This window comes from Pieris rapae, chromosome 14 (assembly GCF_905147795.1).
Source record: "Pieris rapae chromosome 14, ilPieRapa1.1, whole genome shotgun sequence".
NCBI classification, from domain to species: domain Eukaryota; kingdom Metazoa; phylum Arthropoda; class Insecta; order Lepidoptera; family Pieridae; genus Pieris; species Pieris rapae.
The window spans coordinates 3,622,620-3,641,838 of NC_059522.1; the positions used below are offsets into that span (position 1 = coordinate 3,622,620).

A 19,219-nucleotide genomic window follows, 5' to 3' on the forward strand; every position below is an offset into this window, starting at 1 on the left:
TAGCAGGCAAACTTAGTAATACATTAGAATCATGCCAAATAGTGCCAATATGTGCTTGCCTAATAAAAATTACATTTAAATTGTCTGCGGTTAGAAGGTTAATCGAAATAGGCGTCTTTTTGTAATGACGTAATTATCATATAAACTACACTACATTCGGCCTCTTAGTAGTATTTTATATGGTAACATACAGTTATTTACAGATCCTAGATAAGGGACAATTGAAAACCCAGTCAAATATTGACGTTCTACAGTAAACGAAGTAAGTAAAGAATATTCTATAGTTTTTATTGATCCACGACCTTAAACCAAGGATTTAATCGCCAGTAATTACTGGTTGGTCTTAGTGATACAAGGGATACCTCATGAATTTTTGAAAATGGAAAACTTACCATATGTTTGAGAGTACACGTGTGTGATCACACGCCTCCCATTGGACAACCTGACTTTCTGAATTTAAACACGTCATTGCAAAACTTGAAAATCGATCACTTGATCGAAGATTATTGAGGTGGTCACACGTATTCAGATTATTGTTCTTGAAATTATAGAAACAGAAGGCAGTTGTTAAAATGTATGCCTTCTTTAAAGGAAAAATAACCGATAAGTAATATTTAATTAAGTTACCCAAAAGTTTATCAACGAATTCAAGGTACTCAACATTTGTCAAGCGCATTTTGAAATAATAATAACTAATAAAATTATGATTTTTAAATAACAAATGTTTTAGATGCTGAATAAAGTCAAGACACAAGGTCTGGTGTCAGACTTGATGCCAAACATCAAGCTTATGCAAATGGCCGGACATTTCTTGTTCAATTATCATTCTGGTAAGAGTAGTTGATAAAAGATGTTTTGTTTCATATAGAAGTATTAATTCAAAGCCTGTAATCGGTATTACATCTCAAATAAACGATAAAAATCTATTTCATAGTGAAAGACCATAATATTTATAAACTTTGAAGGTACTCGCAAAGGGGGGGGGGGGATTGTTTGGGTTAAAGCGTTCGGCTTTCCGATAATGTACACCACATAAATGGCAACTTTTAAGTATATTGAGTCACTGGGTAGTAACGAATCGTTTTACTTTTGGGTACAGAAAAACTTTACGGCGGGTTACATAAGGGGCAAGAGTCTCCAAAAATTGCGTGACGTAATACTTGAACGCTCCCATATTTAGCCTTTAGTTATAAGTTGATCAGTATATTACACACCATAATCAATTTTAGTTGCTAATTTGTCGATTTCAATTTGTTTTAGAGAATGATGGCATGACATCTCTACTCCGGAAGGTGTATGCCAGTGTTCATGCCCTCTTGATTGTCACCCAGTACTTGTGCATGGTGGCTAACATGGCCCAATACTCCGATGAAGTAAACGAACTCACGGCAAATACAATCACAATACTTTTTTTCGCGCACTCGATTATCAAGCTGTTGTTTTTTGCTATCACTTCTAAAAATTTTTATAGGTAATCTTCGTAGAACATCTTATTACCTTTCATTAATTCATAAAACAAAACTTATATTACAAAGCCACTTAAGGCTTATGTTGACACATCACCAAGTATATCAATCTGCCCACTGAAGTATTTCCGAACCAATTCGACTATGGGTCTTTCAAAAAAACAGCGTACCAATTCTTAAAAGGCCGGCATCGCACTCTAGAGCCCTCTGGCATTGAGAGTGTCCATGGGCGGAGGTGTCACTTAACAGCATGTGCGCCTCCTGCCCGTTTGCCCCCTGTTTTATAAAAAAAAAGAAAGTCTGTCTTTCGGTTGGTATTCCGAGATAATAATATAGTTAATATATAAGGTATATAAAGAGATAAGTTTCAGTTTTAATAAAACATTTCATAAAAGTTCCAGTGGTATAGTACAATCCTAAGTTTATGGTTTTAAAATAACAATTACCTTTCATCCGCTTTTGTACAAAGTAAAAAGGAGAAAAATTATGAAAAGCACAAATATTCGTAATCTCAGACTTTAAGCCACCGACTTTCTCGAAGCTTAACCAACAAAGAAAATACATTATCACGTAATTTTAATTTAACTACAGTACAAAGGCCTACGAGCAGACAATTTTCCATTGAAAGCATTTTCGTTTACCTTATTATAATACCTTTTACTCCAATTTCATTACGGATTTAATTGAAAATAATACTAGGAAATCAGTCAACCTCTACTCAATTCAATTATTAAAATGTTACAAACGTTTTCGTCCCATAAAACAGATGAATGCAGATTTTTAATTAACTTTTGCATTGGTATATTTACGAGGCCATCAATGAATCTTTTGTCTTTTTGTCAAACAATAATTTGGTTTTACCGATTTAAGAGTACAGATAATAGTGGTAATGATGATTATTTCTGAAGGACCCTCGCAGTATGGAATCAGTCGAACAGCCACCCGCTCTTCACTGAGTCTGATGCTCGATACCACCAACTAGCCTTGACGAAGATGAGGAGATTGTTATATTTTATCAGTGGGATGACAATGTTATCTGTTGTTTGTAAGTTATTAATTATTTTTAGTATTAATAATACCAAAAATATGTTTTTTCGTGCTGTATTGCGTAACAATTGTTTCATAATATATTTATTATTCCATAAATAAAACATGTATTTTTTTTACTATGTTTAAGCCCAGTCCGTGATATAGAGTTTTAACACAAATTTGGATAAAGTAATATTCTTTTAGGCTGGGTAACAATTACATTCTTTGGTGATTCAGTACGTCTGATTCTCGATAAGGATACAAATGAAACGTTGACAGAACCAGCACCTCGTTTACCAGTGAAGGCTTGGTACCCGTTTAATGCCATGAGTGGTACCATGTATATTGTTGCATTTGTCTTTCAGGTAAGTTTTGTAGTTAAGTTTTTTTTTTTTGGAAAAGTGATACTCTTCGTTTATAAAATCTCAGAGGCTCTTTTATAAATTTAAGAAATGTATTAACGATAAGCTCAGTAAAAAGGCTTACTATAAAGTTGACTATTATCTAGTTGATAAAAAGGCCTGGGACTAGTGCTAGACAGGCAACTTCTAATTAAGTTTTAAAATAAGTGTTGTTTGATGATTTGCTTTTTTAAAAGAGTACCGAGAGTTTTTTACACCGGCTTTTTCTTTCGACCTACCCCTCCTGTCTTCTTTGCCGATGAGTAAGGGATGTCTACATATTCAAATTTAATGATGTGGAATAAATAAGTGATGTCTGTATCTTATGTTCCATAATAAACATATTTTTTTTTGAACAATCTGCCCCGTAAGCCCCAGACTTAGATGTATTTTGAGTTTGTTTTTATATTGACAGTGTTTATGTATCAATTAGTTAAGTTGAAGAACTTTCCGTTACTTATGATATATAAGAAAAATAAGTCTGTTTACGCTAAAAAAAAATGTAACATAACAACAAGAGTAATGGTTTGAAACGTAGGGCGCTAATCCAAGGATATAACATTAAATGATTATATTTATCTTTACGATTATCACAAAAGCTCAAATTGAAAAAATATTTATGCGTTGCATATAACGTTGTTTGAGAAAGGCTTAAGCCACATTGGTCTACGATGAATTAGGCAAGTTAGAAAACTGGGCGTAAGCAGATTGCCAGGACATTATTTACATACAATTATACTCCGCTGTTACTCCAAGTGTCCATAGGTAGGACTAAGCAAAGGGCACATGTTATTTGGTGTTTTAATTTACTTAACAAATAGATTAGCGGATCTTTTTCATTGTCCGTTGAGTGAGCTGGCAATTTTATTATGTATTTTCATATGTTTCGTCTGTAAAGTTATATTATTATTGTTCACTCGTGTCAATTTAGGGTCACCTGTTAAGGCAGGAGTGTTTTTATAAATAAAACATAAGTAAATAGTAATTCAATATCTTCTTATAACTTAGTTTAGTTTTTAGCAATTCAACTTTATGTCTTTATCGAGTTTTAACCATGACTTCCGTACACGGGAATCATATTTAACGCTGTTCTCATATGCGACCCTAATATAGGATAAATATAGCTCTTGTAAAAATGTTATGTATAATAAAAACAATTTTTCAGGTATATTGGTTATTTTTTTCAATGATGATAGCCAACTTATTGGACGTTATGTTCTGTTCGTGGTTGATATTTGCGTGTGAACAGCTGCAACACCTCAAAGCAATCATGAAACCTTTAATGGAGCTAAGTGCCTCTTTGGACACCTACAGGCCGAACACTGCTGATCTTTTTAGAGTGTCTTCATCGGGTAATAAATATTATCTTATACTCTCATAATTCATCCCTTTTATCATCAGACCTGATCTTGACCGTTATTATTTACATATAAGTCATAAAAATACACAAATATATATTATTTTACAGAAACAATCGAGAATGTGTTAATTTTTGTAGAATTAAAAAAATACTAGATGTTTACTAAGTTTTTAGAGGTAGTAGTAAAGTTGAGGCGGGCGAACAGTTTGCTACCTTTTTCGAAAACTTATGTCACCAACCTCAAACATAAGCATAGTAGTAAAATAAATTTGCTTACGGAAAAAAATATGGATTTGCTTGTTTTTTATTAACTTTTTTCTTAAACTAATTTTTAAATCTTGTTTATATTAAAACAAATCTTAGTTTAAACTTTAAATTTCCAAGATTTAGAGGATTTAATTTTGAGAGATTTACTTAATACGTTGAAAAAAGAAAGGAAGATATGTTAGGAAATTTACGAATTTAATTGTCATTAAAATATTCGAAAAGTAATACAAATTATTTATTTATTTTATTCATTTATTTCTTCAGTAATAATAACAGATGGCATTTTAATTTACAATTCGTCATTTGAGATTTCAATAAATAATTTTGCATAAAATATGAATACTAATATTAATAATATCTCTTTCCAAAATTTTAATTTTAAAAATAGAATTTCTATATGGCCCGCCCTTCTCACTCTATCTCAATCGGTCTTAATAGCTCTCTCTCCTTTCTTCGACAATAACGCTGCATATCTTCGCGACGCTACTATTATTATTATTATTTTACCCTCACGCGCCTAAAAAACTTTCACTTTATAAATTTCGTTCCTATGATATTATCATGCATAAAATCAACGTGTGGAAGAAATAATAGTAACATATTATTATGTCTGTTTAAAATTAAGCATTACTTAAACACTGCACTGGAAATAAAAAAATAAACATTTATGTTTGCAAATATACGTAGACTTTCATGCTATTATGGTTTTCAAGGTTTTATTATTATTCTCTTTCCATCCTCATTTTAAAGGAAAGCGGCGATTTGTTTTTCACCTTGTATTTCTCGTTCAAAAGCTTTTAAGACGGCAATGCTTAGCAAAAAAAAAACACAAATCAAAAGGGAGTGCCAACAAATACGTTGAAAATAAATTACGATTTTGCTATTATGTCACTTCGCGACTTGATTTATTCTTTGGCTCGTATTTATAACACGAAATTTAGGTCACGAATAGGGAAAATGTAAGGAAATAAAGGAAGTATAAGACAAATTATATTATGTTTTCGCTATTTTCTTTGTCGTGAATATTGAAGGTAATATCTTTAAGATGAAACTGGCTGAATATGGCTTTTCGCCTTTGGCTGAACAGATTTATGAGACAATAATATATTATAGACAATAATAGCGCCTGACTCAGTATTTCGAGCAATGAGTCGACATTGTGTTTCTAACAAATGTTTGATGTTGATAATTATTTTTAACTGTTTAAGGTATACCTAATATATATTATATTATTATTTTGCACAGCTGCCGTTTTACTTTTTGCAATTTTTGCAATAAATTTAATGTTGTAAGTATATATTTACCGGTACCAGTCAATTTCATTGTTATTGATTACGATTTGACAATTGTTTCTGTGCAAATGTTTTTTAATATAAGCTAATTCTTTCAGATAAAAATGAAAAAGAACCACTTGACCTTGACATTCGCGGAATATACTCGACACAAACGGACTTTGGTATAACCCTCCGTGGGGCTGGAGGTAGACTTCAGACTTTTGGGCAGCCTCCTAATAATCCTAATGGCCTAACGCAGAAACAGGAAATGTTAGCTCGATCGGCTATTAAATACTGGGTGGAAAGACACAAGCATGTTGTCAGGTAAACAAGAGTTATCATGATATTTCTTAGGTGTTACCAACTTTCCAACCGCTGACGATGTTATAATATATCGACTCGGATTATTAGCGAAAAGTATGTTTTCGGTTCAGTTTCTGAGAGTAGTGCATTCAGTCGAAAAAAGCTATTTTTATAATCTATAGTATGTACATGCAAGTGTAAACACACTCGTCTTAAACGACATTCAATCGATTTTTATGATTGTTTTGAGTGAATTCGGTAGGTCTGAAGTCATTAAAACGTATAGTTTATACCCTTGTAAAATATAGTACAAGTGATTAGGATTCAATTTTGGACATAATTTGTTGATATTATTCTTCTATGTGTTTATACAAATAACCCTTTTTACTCAGCTTCCTCCATATATTTATAATTCCTATAGAAATAATTTATGGCAAAGCAATGTTTGCCGAAAGTTAAGTTCGGTGGCGGTTGTTGTAGGAATGTTCAAAAGTATGTTAAATGAAACTCCTTTAAAGCGGGGTATCAACTGGATTTAATCGTTTAAAACTTTACCTTATTATTGCTAAATAAATTTGAGGTAATGGGGTTGCGACTCTAGGCTAATAAAAAACTAACTTGACTCATTGAAGGGTTCTTAAATCTATGAAACACTTATGTAACATAAAGAATATATAAGTGTAGTCGACCAAGTGGACAATATAGGAAACGAGAATGTTATATTACAATTTATGAATACAAAAAACTAAAGAGCTAATTTTGTCTACAAGTGTGCGATGATCGCTACGTTTGGGCGCTTTTAATTATAATATATATATATATATATATATATATATACTAGCGGATCCGACAGACGTTGTCCTGTCTATACGTCTTTAATTTGAAAATTTCAAACTTTTTTAATAAGCTAAAACATTCTGGACCATTTTGATGAAAATTATTATTCAAATGTTATGACAATATCTAACGATCCAGCACATGGTCTACAATAACACAATGATAACAAAACTTTTTTTTAATTTGATCGCAGCGCTAACTGTCGGGACAGACTAAAATTAAAATTCGAATATTATTTAAAATTTGACAGTGCGATGGTAGCGCCGTCTGTCGGATCCAATGTAAAACATTCCAAAATCAACAACCACTAATTAATTTAAAAAAATCATTGTCCAGCGGACAAAATTGTGAATCTAAACCATTCTCGAATCTCCACGAACACACACAAAAAATTTCATCAAAATTGGTCCAGTCGTTTAGGAGGAGTTCAGTCACATACACACGCACAGAAGAAATATATATATTAAGATATATATATATATATATATATATATATATATGTATGTATGTAACTTAAATATTGTTAAGTTACAAAACTCGGGTCCGCTAGTATTAGTTTAGATTTATTTAGCTTGATTAGTTATTGTTATATGACTTATATTGTCTGTATTCGTCAATATTTAATAACATTCCACTTCATTAAATTGATTGATGTAGTTTCCGATTGTTATGTAAATAATACTGAACTGTAAGACAAATGCCTTTACCATACTGCAATTTGAGGCTATATGACTTGAAACATGTTGTAAGGAAATATAATATTGTTCATTAAAGTTTCTAAAAATCAAATGTGAAACATTTAAATGATTTTTATATTACTGAAGGTTGGTTACTTCAATTGGAGACACATACGGTACAGCTCTGTTATTCCATATGCTTGTGTCAACTATCACCCTCACTCTTCTGGCTTATCAAGCTACAAAGGTATGTATTTTAACACTTTAATGGTTAATCAAAGAGTTCCACCTCTACTGCCTACGTCATCGTAGCACTCCGAGGTTCGCTTTTCACGGGAGGACTCAGCAGCCCTGTCTGTGGCGACACCATTAAGTAGGCAGAGGGAAAAAGACGAGCTATAATAAAAAAACACATTAATAAGTGTGACAGGGTATAATGGTTAATAACCTGGTATTAATGACACGCATGTATTCTTTGTAAAATGCTCCTTGATATCGAAAAACTAATTCAACTAACAAGGTGATTAGATATTGTATTAACAAAGGATAAATACATTTATATAATGCATATAAATTGAACTATTAATGGGTTTTATGAATATAACAGCGATATTTTTAAAAATAGTATGTGCTCTCTCCCAACTTGTCACACTCTTCCGTTACAAAGACCCTGCAGCCGGAGAAAACTTTTCTAAAAATGTGCCTATAGTTTTTGTATATAATTTTAGATAAACGGCTTAAACGTGTACGCGTTCACCACTATTGGATATTTGAGTTATACGCTTGGACAAGTTTTTCACTTCTGCATTTTCGGAAATCGACTTATTGAAGAGGTAAATGTTCTCAATTATTTCTTTATAAATAATTTATTATATCAAGGTTTACAGCTTACGTTGTAAGGCTTTCAGAAGAGATTTTTGATGTTTTTTTAAACTTCGTACAGAGTTCCTCAGTAATGGAAGCGGCTTATTCCTGCCAATGGTACGATGGATCAGAGGAGGCGAAGACCTTCGTCCAGATAGTCTGCCAGCAGTGTCAGAAGGCCATGAGCATTTCTGGAGCTAAGTTCTTCACAGTGTCCCTTGATTTATTTGCTTCTGTAAGTATTTAAAAAAACCCAGTCCTGTTTGTTATTGCAATTAATACATTAACTATTAAATACTTTATGACCAAAGTATATAAGTGTACCCACTTACAATGTAGTCTTGTCATTATGGCGTTGCCTTGGTTACATTATTCATCATTTTTATTATTTTTCTTTTGTACAAGATTATTACATTATAAGTAATGTATTTGTGCACGCCCTCCTCATCTGTTATCAGTACAGTTCCAGTTAGTAGGTGCAAAAAAAGAAATATGTATAATAATTATAATAAGTTAAATTGTACCTATATTTATATTATTATTTTGTCGTTAATAATTCATCACTATGAACGATTGCGGTTCAGCCATGCCCGAAATGTTTGATTGATTACGACTGTACGACCAAATTGCGCCGTATATTTACCACAGGTGACAAAATGAAAAAAGGTTGTATTCATTTCTAGAACAAAAATATCATATTTTTTATCATAATTTTGTTATCCTATAACGCCCGAACCCAATAATTAATCCACAATCTCAGATTGTTTCCATGTCGTGACAGGCGATCTATCTCCTATCTCCATCCCAATAACCAAACCTTACGAAGACATTTTTGGCGACGGATATAATGCAATCTCTTCGCTCTTTACACTCATATTTGATAATCAATACAAACCAAATAATGTAAATAAAACCGTACAAATAATATTTAAATATGTCTATGTTTAAAACTAAGACATATAGTTGGGCTGTCATACTGTAAGCATCGTAATTGTGTAGCTCCGTATTATTGAGTGCTAAAAAATAATTTCGTACACTGTTCTTGAGACTGCGACGTCACAAAACACAAATTGAAGTGTCGTCCGTGTAGTGGAACTACCGATTTCACACAATATCACGTAAGTTCTTGAATTTCAACAAAAGTATCTCCAAAAGTGATAATTAGAGGTTAGAAATCCACCAATCATATTGAGCATAGACAAAAGATCAATGACATTGACACTTGTCACAGTAACAGCTAACTAGTGTTGCCAGAGCAAGTAAATAAAAACTACCACTAATTACGTTCCATAACACGCAGATTTAGTTTACAAGAATGGAGGATCAGTTTCAACTATTGTTTGATAAAATGAAGAATGAAATCTTGAACCAAACAATAGAATTGAAAGATTCGATAACAAATAATATAATGGAGAGATTAGACGAAAAACTTCAACCTATTATAACAGAAAATAGAAACTTAAAAATAAAAGTAGAAAATCTCGAAAAGGAAGTAGAAAGTTTAAAAAGAGGAAAGAAGCAAAACAATTTGATAATGTTTGGAGTAAATGAAGGCGAAAGGTCTACACAAGAATTAATACAAAATACAATACATATTTTCAAAACTGACCTTGACATACAATTACAAGAACATGAGATAAACAAAATATATCGTCTAGGAAAGGGAAAGTCTTCTGGAAAACCAAGATCAATTCTGATTTCCTTTACGAGCGAATGGAAGAAGAATGAAGTTATGGGAAAGAAGAAAAACTTCAAAAATGTATATGTTACAGAAGACTACACAAAGGAAGTAATAGAGAAAAGGAAAACGTTGCAGGCGCAGCTAAAAGAGGAGAGAGAAAAGGGAAATATCGCGTACCTGAAATTTGACAAACTAGTAGTAAAAGGAAAAAATACTAACATAAATAAGGAAAAGCGCAAAAGAGAAACATCATCATCCCCACAAAACAATGCTCAACCAAGGAAACAACAAACTCTAATGCCGCCGATTAACAATAGACCAAATGCTTTCGACGTAATGAGGATTAGAGCTAATTCTCTTTCGTCTCTTCCCGCTAAGACAACAACTAACAAAGAATAACAATTAACTGTCGGTAAACGGAAAAATAAACAGCTCAACATGAACCAACATAAAATAACAAAACAAAATACTTCCCCAAGCCGACTGGTCATCGTGGGGAAAAATGACCACGACCCTCTAAAGGAAAAAAAAACAACACTAACATGAAAAACAAAGTAAATGACATCCACATAGCAACTATTAACTGTCGATCTCTTAGAACACCTGGAAAACTCCAAGAAAGAAATCTTTAGAGGAGGCCTATGTCGAAAGACAAGCTGAAATGTAGAAACGACCGTTTACCGATACCTGATTTATGAAAAGAAAAGAAACTGTTAAAAGTTATAAACGTATTTGTAAGAAAAATTACTGTAAAAATAAGTTCAGCAATAAAGGCTATTTTATTTATTTATTTATTTATTATGTTTAAAACATATCAAATAGCTTTTTAATTATTTTAAAAGCTGGTGTGAGTTAAAATCTTAATATAGAATGTTTCCCTTTTGGCGAGCTGAAGGCATACGTCAGGTTTTAGTGGGTGGGGTTGTAAATACTATTAAGTCTGAGTCCCACATAATCCCTGCTGCAGTAAAATACCGCAGGTTTACGTATATACCTATACCAGCATTTCCTGTCGATAAACAAAGTATATTGTCACAGTTGAACTGTCATTTTAATACAAAGGTCTATCCACATACACCTATCCGACCTACCATGGATAGCTTGTATCGACACAAACCGTCGATTGGTTATTGACGAATCTTGATAATTATTTGGAGTAAGATGTCTACCTCAGATGGTCAAAAATTGATTGCGATACGTTATTGGGTTTGGGTGTAAGTCGATACAATTTCTACAAATCGATTAACAAAGAGCATCCTAGCATTATAAAACATCCACGCCTCAGTCTTCAAAGTAATCTGAAATTGGTGAGATTTTCGAGAAAGTTCCTTAACTTCCTTTAAAATTCAATATACAAATAGGGTACTTACGGGTACTACTTAAGGGTACTACGTATCAACGAATGAAACCTATTTCTTGATATTGCCTCCATCCCGCGGACGGCTTCCACAAGTTTAATTCATACAACTAGTAAAACACCTTATAGCTAAGAGATGACTTTTATAGATGGTAAAAGTGGGACTAAAACAAATAATTATGGAATACTTTTATATTGTTTTTGGATTCATAAACTAATAAAATCGTAAATAATGTGATAAATAAGCGACTTTAAAAAGTGTTATCTGTAACTGGAATATCTAATTAATTTGGATTTTTTAAATTAAATTAAGTTATATTTTTAGTTGCCAATAAAATACGAGAAAATAAGTATAAGAAATGTAAATTCATATCGTTTATTATATTATTATATTTTATTTTCAGGTACTAGGTGCAGTTGTAACATACTTCATGGTGTTAGTCCAACTTAAATAAATATTTTTTTTAATCTTTTCGATAAATTGTGAGCATATTTGTAAGTTTTTTTTATTTCTACTATTGCAACAGAATAAACTAGCAAATAATAGCTTGTTTTTAAATGTTTTCCTTATTAAATAATGCACGCGAAAAATAGTATTTTCTCGTAATATGATAATAAGTCTGAATTCATAACCCGTTCTCTATTATAAATATATTCCCTATATATAATTTTTACTTTGATAGAGTAATATTATTATCAGACACAATTATAGACCATGAATCAAGTCAATAAAACAGTACATTTAATAAACATATAGTTTATTATCATGTATCTGCTTGAATTATTTTAACTGGAATCAAACCCAGAACCACCATTTCCCGGACTATAGACCAACGTTCCTAGAAGTGGTAAAGCGTATATATTTATATTTATTACGTTATTACGCTGTATGTAACAGTGCTTTATTAGAGTTTGATTAAAATGGATTCATGAATTATGTTTCAATATTTTATCGATGTTTTTTGCCCTTTAAAATTCTTAAATATCTATTTGATACACTGATAAGAATAAATACAATAAATATCTAATCATGTGATTTACAAAAGTGGGCGTAACTTGAAAGGTATTTTGTAATTAATTTGATTACAGACAATGTGATTGTTTATACAATAAGGTTCAATCTTCACATAAAATACACCTAAATATTTAAGAAAATGACGATAGCTAAATAAAGGTCTTAAAGGTTACCTTAAATATGTTTTGCCGAGCTAACCTATTTTGCTAAGAGCCGATTCTACCCTAGTTCAATTTTGTAAGCCCCTGGGCTCATATGTAGTCAACTAAGTACAAAATAACTCTCACGAGAATGCCCGCAGACAATATAATGTTCATTTTATGAGGGTTTCTTATGTTTAGTAATATCCAGATGTTTTACAGCTAAAGTCTTAGAGCTGGAAATAGCTAGCAAAAATTAGTTTTTATATTTTACGTTTTCATCTTTGTGTAAAAATAATTTCATTGGAAAATTGGCATCGCTAAATGAATTTCTCGTTCACTCGGTGAATTACCAGCACGAAGTTTCCTTTGACATCGAGTCGTTTTCTATTCAACCGTTCTCCTTTATTTCTTATCGAATTTTAAAATAAGGAAATTTATTGCTGAGAATTTTTCCCTTGCGGTATAAATATACAAAGAAACTATACATAAGCTAAGGAAAATACAAAATCAACAACTTTTCTTTTTAACGTTGCTAATTTGTAAAGGCTTCAACCAGCCTATTGATTACTTCTTAAGACATTAAATGTAAACTGAGAATCCTTTATTATAAACGATATTTATGCTTAACAAAATTATACTGAAAAACATAGGTAAACAGTTCGAAAGGGTTCAAAAATCGCAGCCTTCTAATATCCTGAAGTGACAGAGAGAGTGTTTCACACTCAGTACCAATGCACAACTCAACCGTAACTCGTAAGAGACCGTAAAGTTTTTTTTCTCCTATTAAATAAAGGAAAGAATGACAGCGATAGTTGTTATTTATGCAAAAAAAGGTAAAAAAATAATAAATATTTAAGTAAATAAAGAATAGATTGTCTTAAATATTTATTTTAAAACATATTGTTTAAAAAACTGTACACACTAGACTTTTTTACAATTATTGCATTTTTATTAATTTTTCTAAGGTTAGGCATAAATATTTGAACGAAGGATTACGTTAACAAATCCGTACATTATTTATTAGTCGTAATTCCTCATATGTAGCTGAGAAATTTCATTCACTCACATACTCACCAGTACCGCTCAGAAATGACGGCATATTGCTCAGAATTATTTTCTAATATAGGAACATCCTTCTAAGCGTTGTTCACGTTGGTTTATTTCATAGGTTATTTTTTACCATGTGCTTGTTGTCTATTAGTTTGACGTGTGAAATAATAGTTCAACTGGGCGAGCCTAAAAAACGCCCAAGCTTCGACGTGTGACTGTAACATATGGACTCAAGTTCACAATATATTACACCTCTTTATCATTAAATATTGATCCGCTGATTTCATTTTCTATTTACTTCAAATAGGATTAAAAACACCTACTTTTTACACCGAAGACAATTTTTTTGGATCATGGTGAAATAATACTCTTGAAACGTGACTATCAGAGTGATAACCCTGGAACCGGACACTTGATAAAGCTTTATCTGATTTCATATTTGTATTTTAGTTTCAAGCTAAGACCCGTTGACACTGTTTAAATAAGCAAGATCTAAAAAAATTTAGTGTTTAAGTCCTTATTTGTAAATATTCCAAAACAAATGAAGGTTGAATGAGGCTAGCACTAATGCCTGACACAAATCGACGATTTAGTGTTAACGGTGGCGATTATTCACAATATTTTGACCACCAAGTTTTAATTGCTTACATAGAAGAATCCATGTGAACAGGTTCAGACACAAGGCAAATAATTTATTACAGAGGTTAACTCTATTTCACTTTATCTATACTAAAATTATAAAGAGGAGAGATTTGTATGAAAGTATGTTTGTCACGAATTGGCTCAAAACTGGGCTGACAAACTGTTTGGACCGATTTTAAAAATTATTTCATCATTTGAATGCTACATTATCACGTTAAAAAGAGTGGTTTTCTGTGATTACTGTATTATTACTACTGTTCCTGTCGAGGACATTGCGTCGCAGGTTACCTGTCTACGCCTCATATGGAACAAACTCTGTATTAATAAATCCTTGTGATCAGTTCCTCAAAAATCTGTCGGAGGCACAGTTCATCAAAACTTCGAACACCGAAGAGGTTTTTTCTGTGCAATATATTTAAAAAATATTTATTAGTTTTCCAACCTGTATTAAAGAGGTTTTGAGTGTTCTCTCTGAGTTTAAGCTTTAAATATGCATGAGCTAAAGTAAATAATTTCTTCTCTAGGTTTCATAATGAGTGAAAAGCGAGTTTCATGAACTAAGTTTCATTTTCCGTTTCAAGAACTTACTTCTAATTGTACGAAATGTTTGCTAAACAAGACTTTCCTAAACTTTGTAGCGCAGTTCGCTTAAAGTTTCATGTTTGGGAATGTATTAAATTTCTTACTTAGAAGTAACAATTTAAACACAATATAATATATCGTTAATTTCTATAAGTGTGATATAAAATAATTACTGAAAAATGTAACGTAATCCCCGATGTTTTAGTGCTTTAAAAAGGTTTATGCAAAAAAATCTGTAAATGAAAAAGCTTGTCTCGTATACTTAGGTATATTATTTATTTCCCTATTTTCAATTTTTGCAGTAACTATACTAATAATACTAATAAACTTATTAATATAAAAATGAAACTAAGAGCATAGTAAATAATACAAACAAATCAAGAAAACATAAAACCTAATAATTATTTTCAAGTCAGCCAGTGTGCATCAAAATATGTCAGTCTCACACGCATTTACTCAAGGAAGCACCATTTACGTGCTTCCTTGAGTAAATTTGTAGGCGCTCGACTTTCATTGCAAGCAATAGCAACCGCTTACCACGTCGACTGTGATTATTTGGCATCCTCGGTCCCTCCAAAATTTTTATGTTATATATTCTACCTCTAAGATAACCTAACAAAATCAGATATATGACTGGGTAAAATGAGTGCACTCCATACAACCTCATGGACATGTATCTCGTATTCTTAATAAGTTCCACCATTAAAGACTTACTAGGGTTGCCTGGAAGAGATCGCTTGTTAGCGATAAGGCCACCCGTTGCATCCCTTGTAATTTATAAATATTGTGTTATTTGTATTTCTTTAGCAACGAAGTGTAAATAAATAAATAAATAAAGAGTATTTTTTCTTTCGTTTTCTTGGGGGCCCAAATCATGTAGTTATATTCCAAGTGCCTACTAATAAGTGATTTTAAAATGCCATTATCTCTTTCATATTTGAGAATCCTTTGGCCATATGCAAAATAAAGCCAAGATTCCTACAAACTTTTTTACAAAGTTCGATTCCCACTTAATACGCCACACCTGGTGAATCTCATTATCAATATAATTGAATATTGTATATTTTGTATACAATTTGCCTGCAAGTTAATATACTGTAAACAAAATATACGAGGTTTACTTTATTCTAACGGTGTACCATCGCTACAAAAGTATTGCAATACTTTGTAATTGATTGTATACGATTAGATAATTAGATTGAGGGCCTGTTTCACAATGAATGGATAAAGTACCAAATAGCTATGCAACACATAAATTATTCGAAAGATAAAAGTTCCGAAGAAATTACTTCGCGTTTCATGACGAATAGCGCTATCTGACAGTCGTGAAACGCAAAAATACTGTTTATTCCTACCAATAAGTAATAGATAGCTTATTTGAAACTTATCCGGACATTGTGAAACAGACCCTGAGACCCTGAACTGACTTATTAATTATTAGAGCAATCATTTGCCGTGTTGTCAGCCTAAAGTTAAAGCCCCTCGCAAATATCCCTTTTAATTAAAACAAAGAGAATCTCTTAATAAAATTTAACATTGCCGTTTATCAGCGTAATGCTCACCATTTATTTCCGCTTTGTTAATTAAGCTTGTCACGTCATAAAATTGATTTAATTTGTTGTTACAAATTACAATTTAATTTTTATTACAATTTCCAACGTAACTGTCAAGTTAAATACATACTTTATTAATTTTGCTTCAATATGTAACAATGTATTTTTAGAAATCCCTCCATTAAATAAACGTATTGCGTATTTATTTATTTCGTAATTACTACATTAATAAGCCTAACATTTTAATAATTAGTACATTAATAAGCCTAATATTTTAATAGTAAATCAGGCATCTATGTCTATGGGACCTTATATAGGTTATTGCAACGCATAATTTTTTCCGTAGGAGAAAATGTTTGCTCATTAATCAAAATAAGAGAAAAAATAGGCATCTCGAATGTGGGTTTCAAGGTCTTATGTATTAAATATTCAATGTAATTTCTTGATAATTACTTACTTAATGCTGGGTTTGTGCAGAAATAGATGTCGGAATCCGGCAAGTGTCTTCTATTTTCGTGTATTGAACAATATACATTTAATATTAAATTTATTTTGTAACACATTGTTTTTAAATAATGGTTGCAATTACCTTAAATGCTGCTTTCATAAATATTTTTTTTTATTACCAACACTTTCAATGTAGTTATATATATACAATTTACTAATGTTCATTTTTATTATATAATTTTTTGCATTGTCGAAACTTAAAACAGACTCATAATATAATGTCTCATCTAATTCTTACGTATAGTCGATTGAAGAAGCTAAATATACTCGATTTCGATTGTGAAATCATACTGTAAATACAAAGTTATAAAAAGCTAAATTCAATACAACAGTAAGAGAGTCTGACCTCTGAAATATATATCTGGTAATAAACATACCTTTATAGATAACGGTATCAAAATCACATCGTTGTGATTTCATTCTATAATCACTTATTCAGGAGTCAGTGCTCGAGGCATACGTACAATGTGATGTTTAATAACGAATGCAAAATTGTTTTGAAGTGATTCATCGTCGACCAGTTGAGTGCAAACGATGTCAGTGAACGCTCACTTGGTGGGACAGAGCGAAAACGCTGAGAATATATTAATTCAATCAGCAATATGGAAGACCTTTAACTGGAGAGCGGTACTTGCAGAAGTTATCGCAACTATGCTCCTTGTCACCTTGGGTTGCATGACCTGCATACCAATTGATGGACTCGCAAACCACCCAATGTATGGACCTTTGGGTTTTGGCCTAATCGTGACATTTAACATTCAAGCGTTTGGTCACATCTCAGGAGCCCACATGAACCCAGTCATCACTTGGGCTGCTGTTATTTGGGGACAAATTTCTTGGATCCTTGGAATCGCCTATATTATAGCTCAGTGCATTGGATCTATAATAGGGTATGGGATTTTGGTAGCATTGTCACCCGAGGGATTTATGTCTAGCGGTGTTTGTACAACGACACCTTTGTTGAGATATTCAATATATCAAGCGGTAGGTATAGAGGTGGTTTTGACAGCTGCCTTAGTGTTTATCACTTGCGCGCTCTGGGATCCAGTGAATAAGGATCTACAAGAGAGCAGTTCGATTAAGTGCGGTCTGACCGTAGCTGGGTTATCTTTAGCTGGTGGGCCATTAACCGGGGCTGGAATGAATCCTGCAAGATCACTAGGACCAGCCTTATGGACTTTTACGTGGAGGTCGCATTGGATTTATTGGGTTGGGCCCTTTTTAGGTGCAACAATTGCTGCCTTTTTCTATAAATGTATTTGGCTGAAAGTTGATAAAATCAAGCCCGATATACTGACATGGTCTGATGGTGGACAGGGATTGGCAAAAATGCTTTAATGTTCTCTTAGTTTTATATTACTAGTAATTTAATTATATTTATATTCTAGATTAATGATTTTATATTTAATTCATTATGGTGTAGTGAATCTGTGTGGTTATCAGTGCGATAAAAATAATAATGTAACAGTTAGGATAACACCTGTACATAATCAAGAATGTATTTCAAATTATTGATACATATGACTTAAGTAAATACAATAATTTGAAACACATTCTACAATACATATGTTCCAACTATATCGCTGCAATTCTTTTCAACTTTATTTATAGAAAACAAGAGTAAGAATGTCAATGTTAAAGTAGTTCAATTGGATTTGTTTTGTGTCTTTTTTCAATATAACAAGTTTTGAGGTCGAGTTGTTATTTTCAATTGATCTATTTTTAGTATTGGCGCAAATATCTTCGAGTGATGTGAGTAAGGACTTATTCATAAAATTAATATAAGCCTCAGTTAACTATTGAAAATAGTACAACTCATCTCATTTTAAAAACAAAAGTGAACTGTTAGGTAAATAAAAAAAAGTGTGTATGTACTTATGTACACGCATTAGCCTTCTTTGGCGTATGGAAAAAAATAATTAATATGCAGTAGTGAATAACGATAAATATCAAAATTAATTAAAAATATTTTATTTAAATAAATTAATTAATAAAATAGTATATGAAATTGATTTAAAAACACCAATTAATATTTATTTATTCACACTGTATAATTAGAAGAATTCAGGTTTCTGTGTGCGCGCACATCGTAAAAATTCACTTTCATCATTTTTTCCATCGCGCCAAAAGAAGTATAACTTCAAAAATGCGTCGACAATCTATCTAAGAAGACTTTTTACAGATTACATAACATCCCGATTAACCCGTGGG

General features: G+C 31.9%; 2 protein-coding genes across 2 annotated transcripts; both read left to right on the forward strand.

Annotated features, from left to right (window-relative positions):
• The first annotated feature begins 730 nt into the window (after positions 1-730).
• On the forward strand, positions 731-12,041 carry LOC111004336 (odorant receptor coreceptor). Its single transcript, XM_045631016.1, has 10 exons — positions 731-830; positions 1,261-1,471; positions 2,375-2,511; positions 2,700-2,860; positions 4,062-4,248; positions 5,914-6,121; positions 7,762-7,861; positions 8,343-8,447; positions 8,558-8,713; positions 11,921-12,041. Exons 1-10 carry the CDS (start codon positions 731-733, stop codon positions 11,969-11,971), a joined length of 1,416 nt encoding a protein of 471 aa, XP_045486972.1. The 3' UTR covers positions 11,972-12,041.
• A 5,288-nt stretch (positions 12,042-17,329) lies between these two features.
• Positions 17,330-18,586, forward strand: LOC111004330 (aquaporin-like). The gene has a single exon (XM_022275325.2). It carries the CDS (start codon positions 17,543-17,545, stop codon positions 18,344-18,346), a length of 804 nt encoding a protein of 267 aa, XP_022131017.2. The 5' UTR covers positions 17,330-17,542; the 3' UTR covers positions 18,347-18,586.
• Positions 18,587-19,219: the final 633 nt, after the last annotated feature.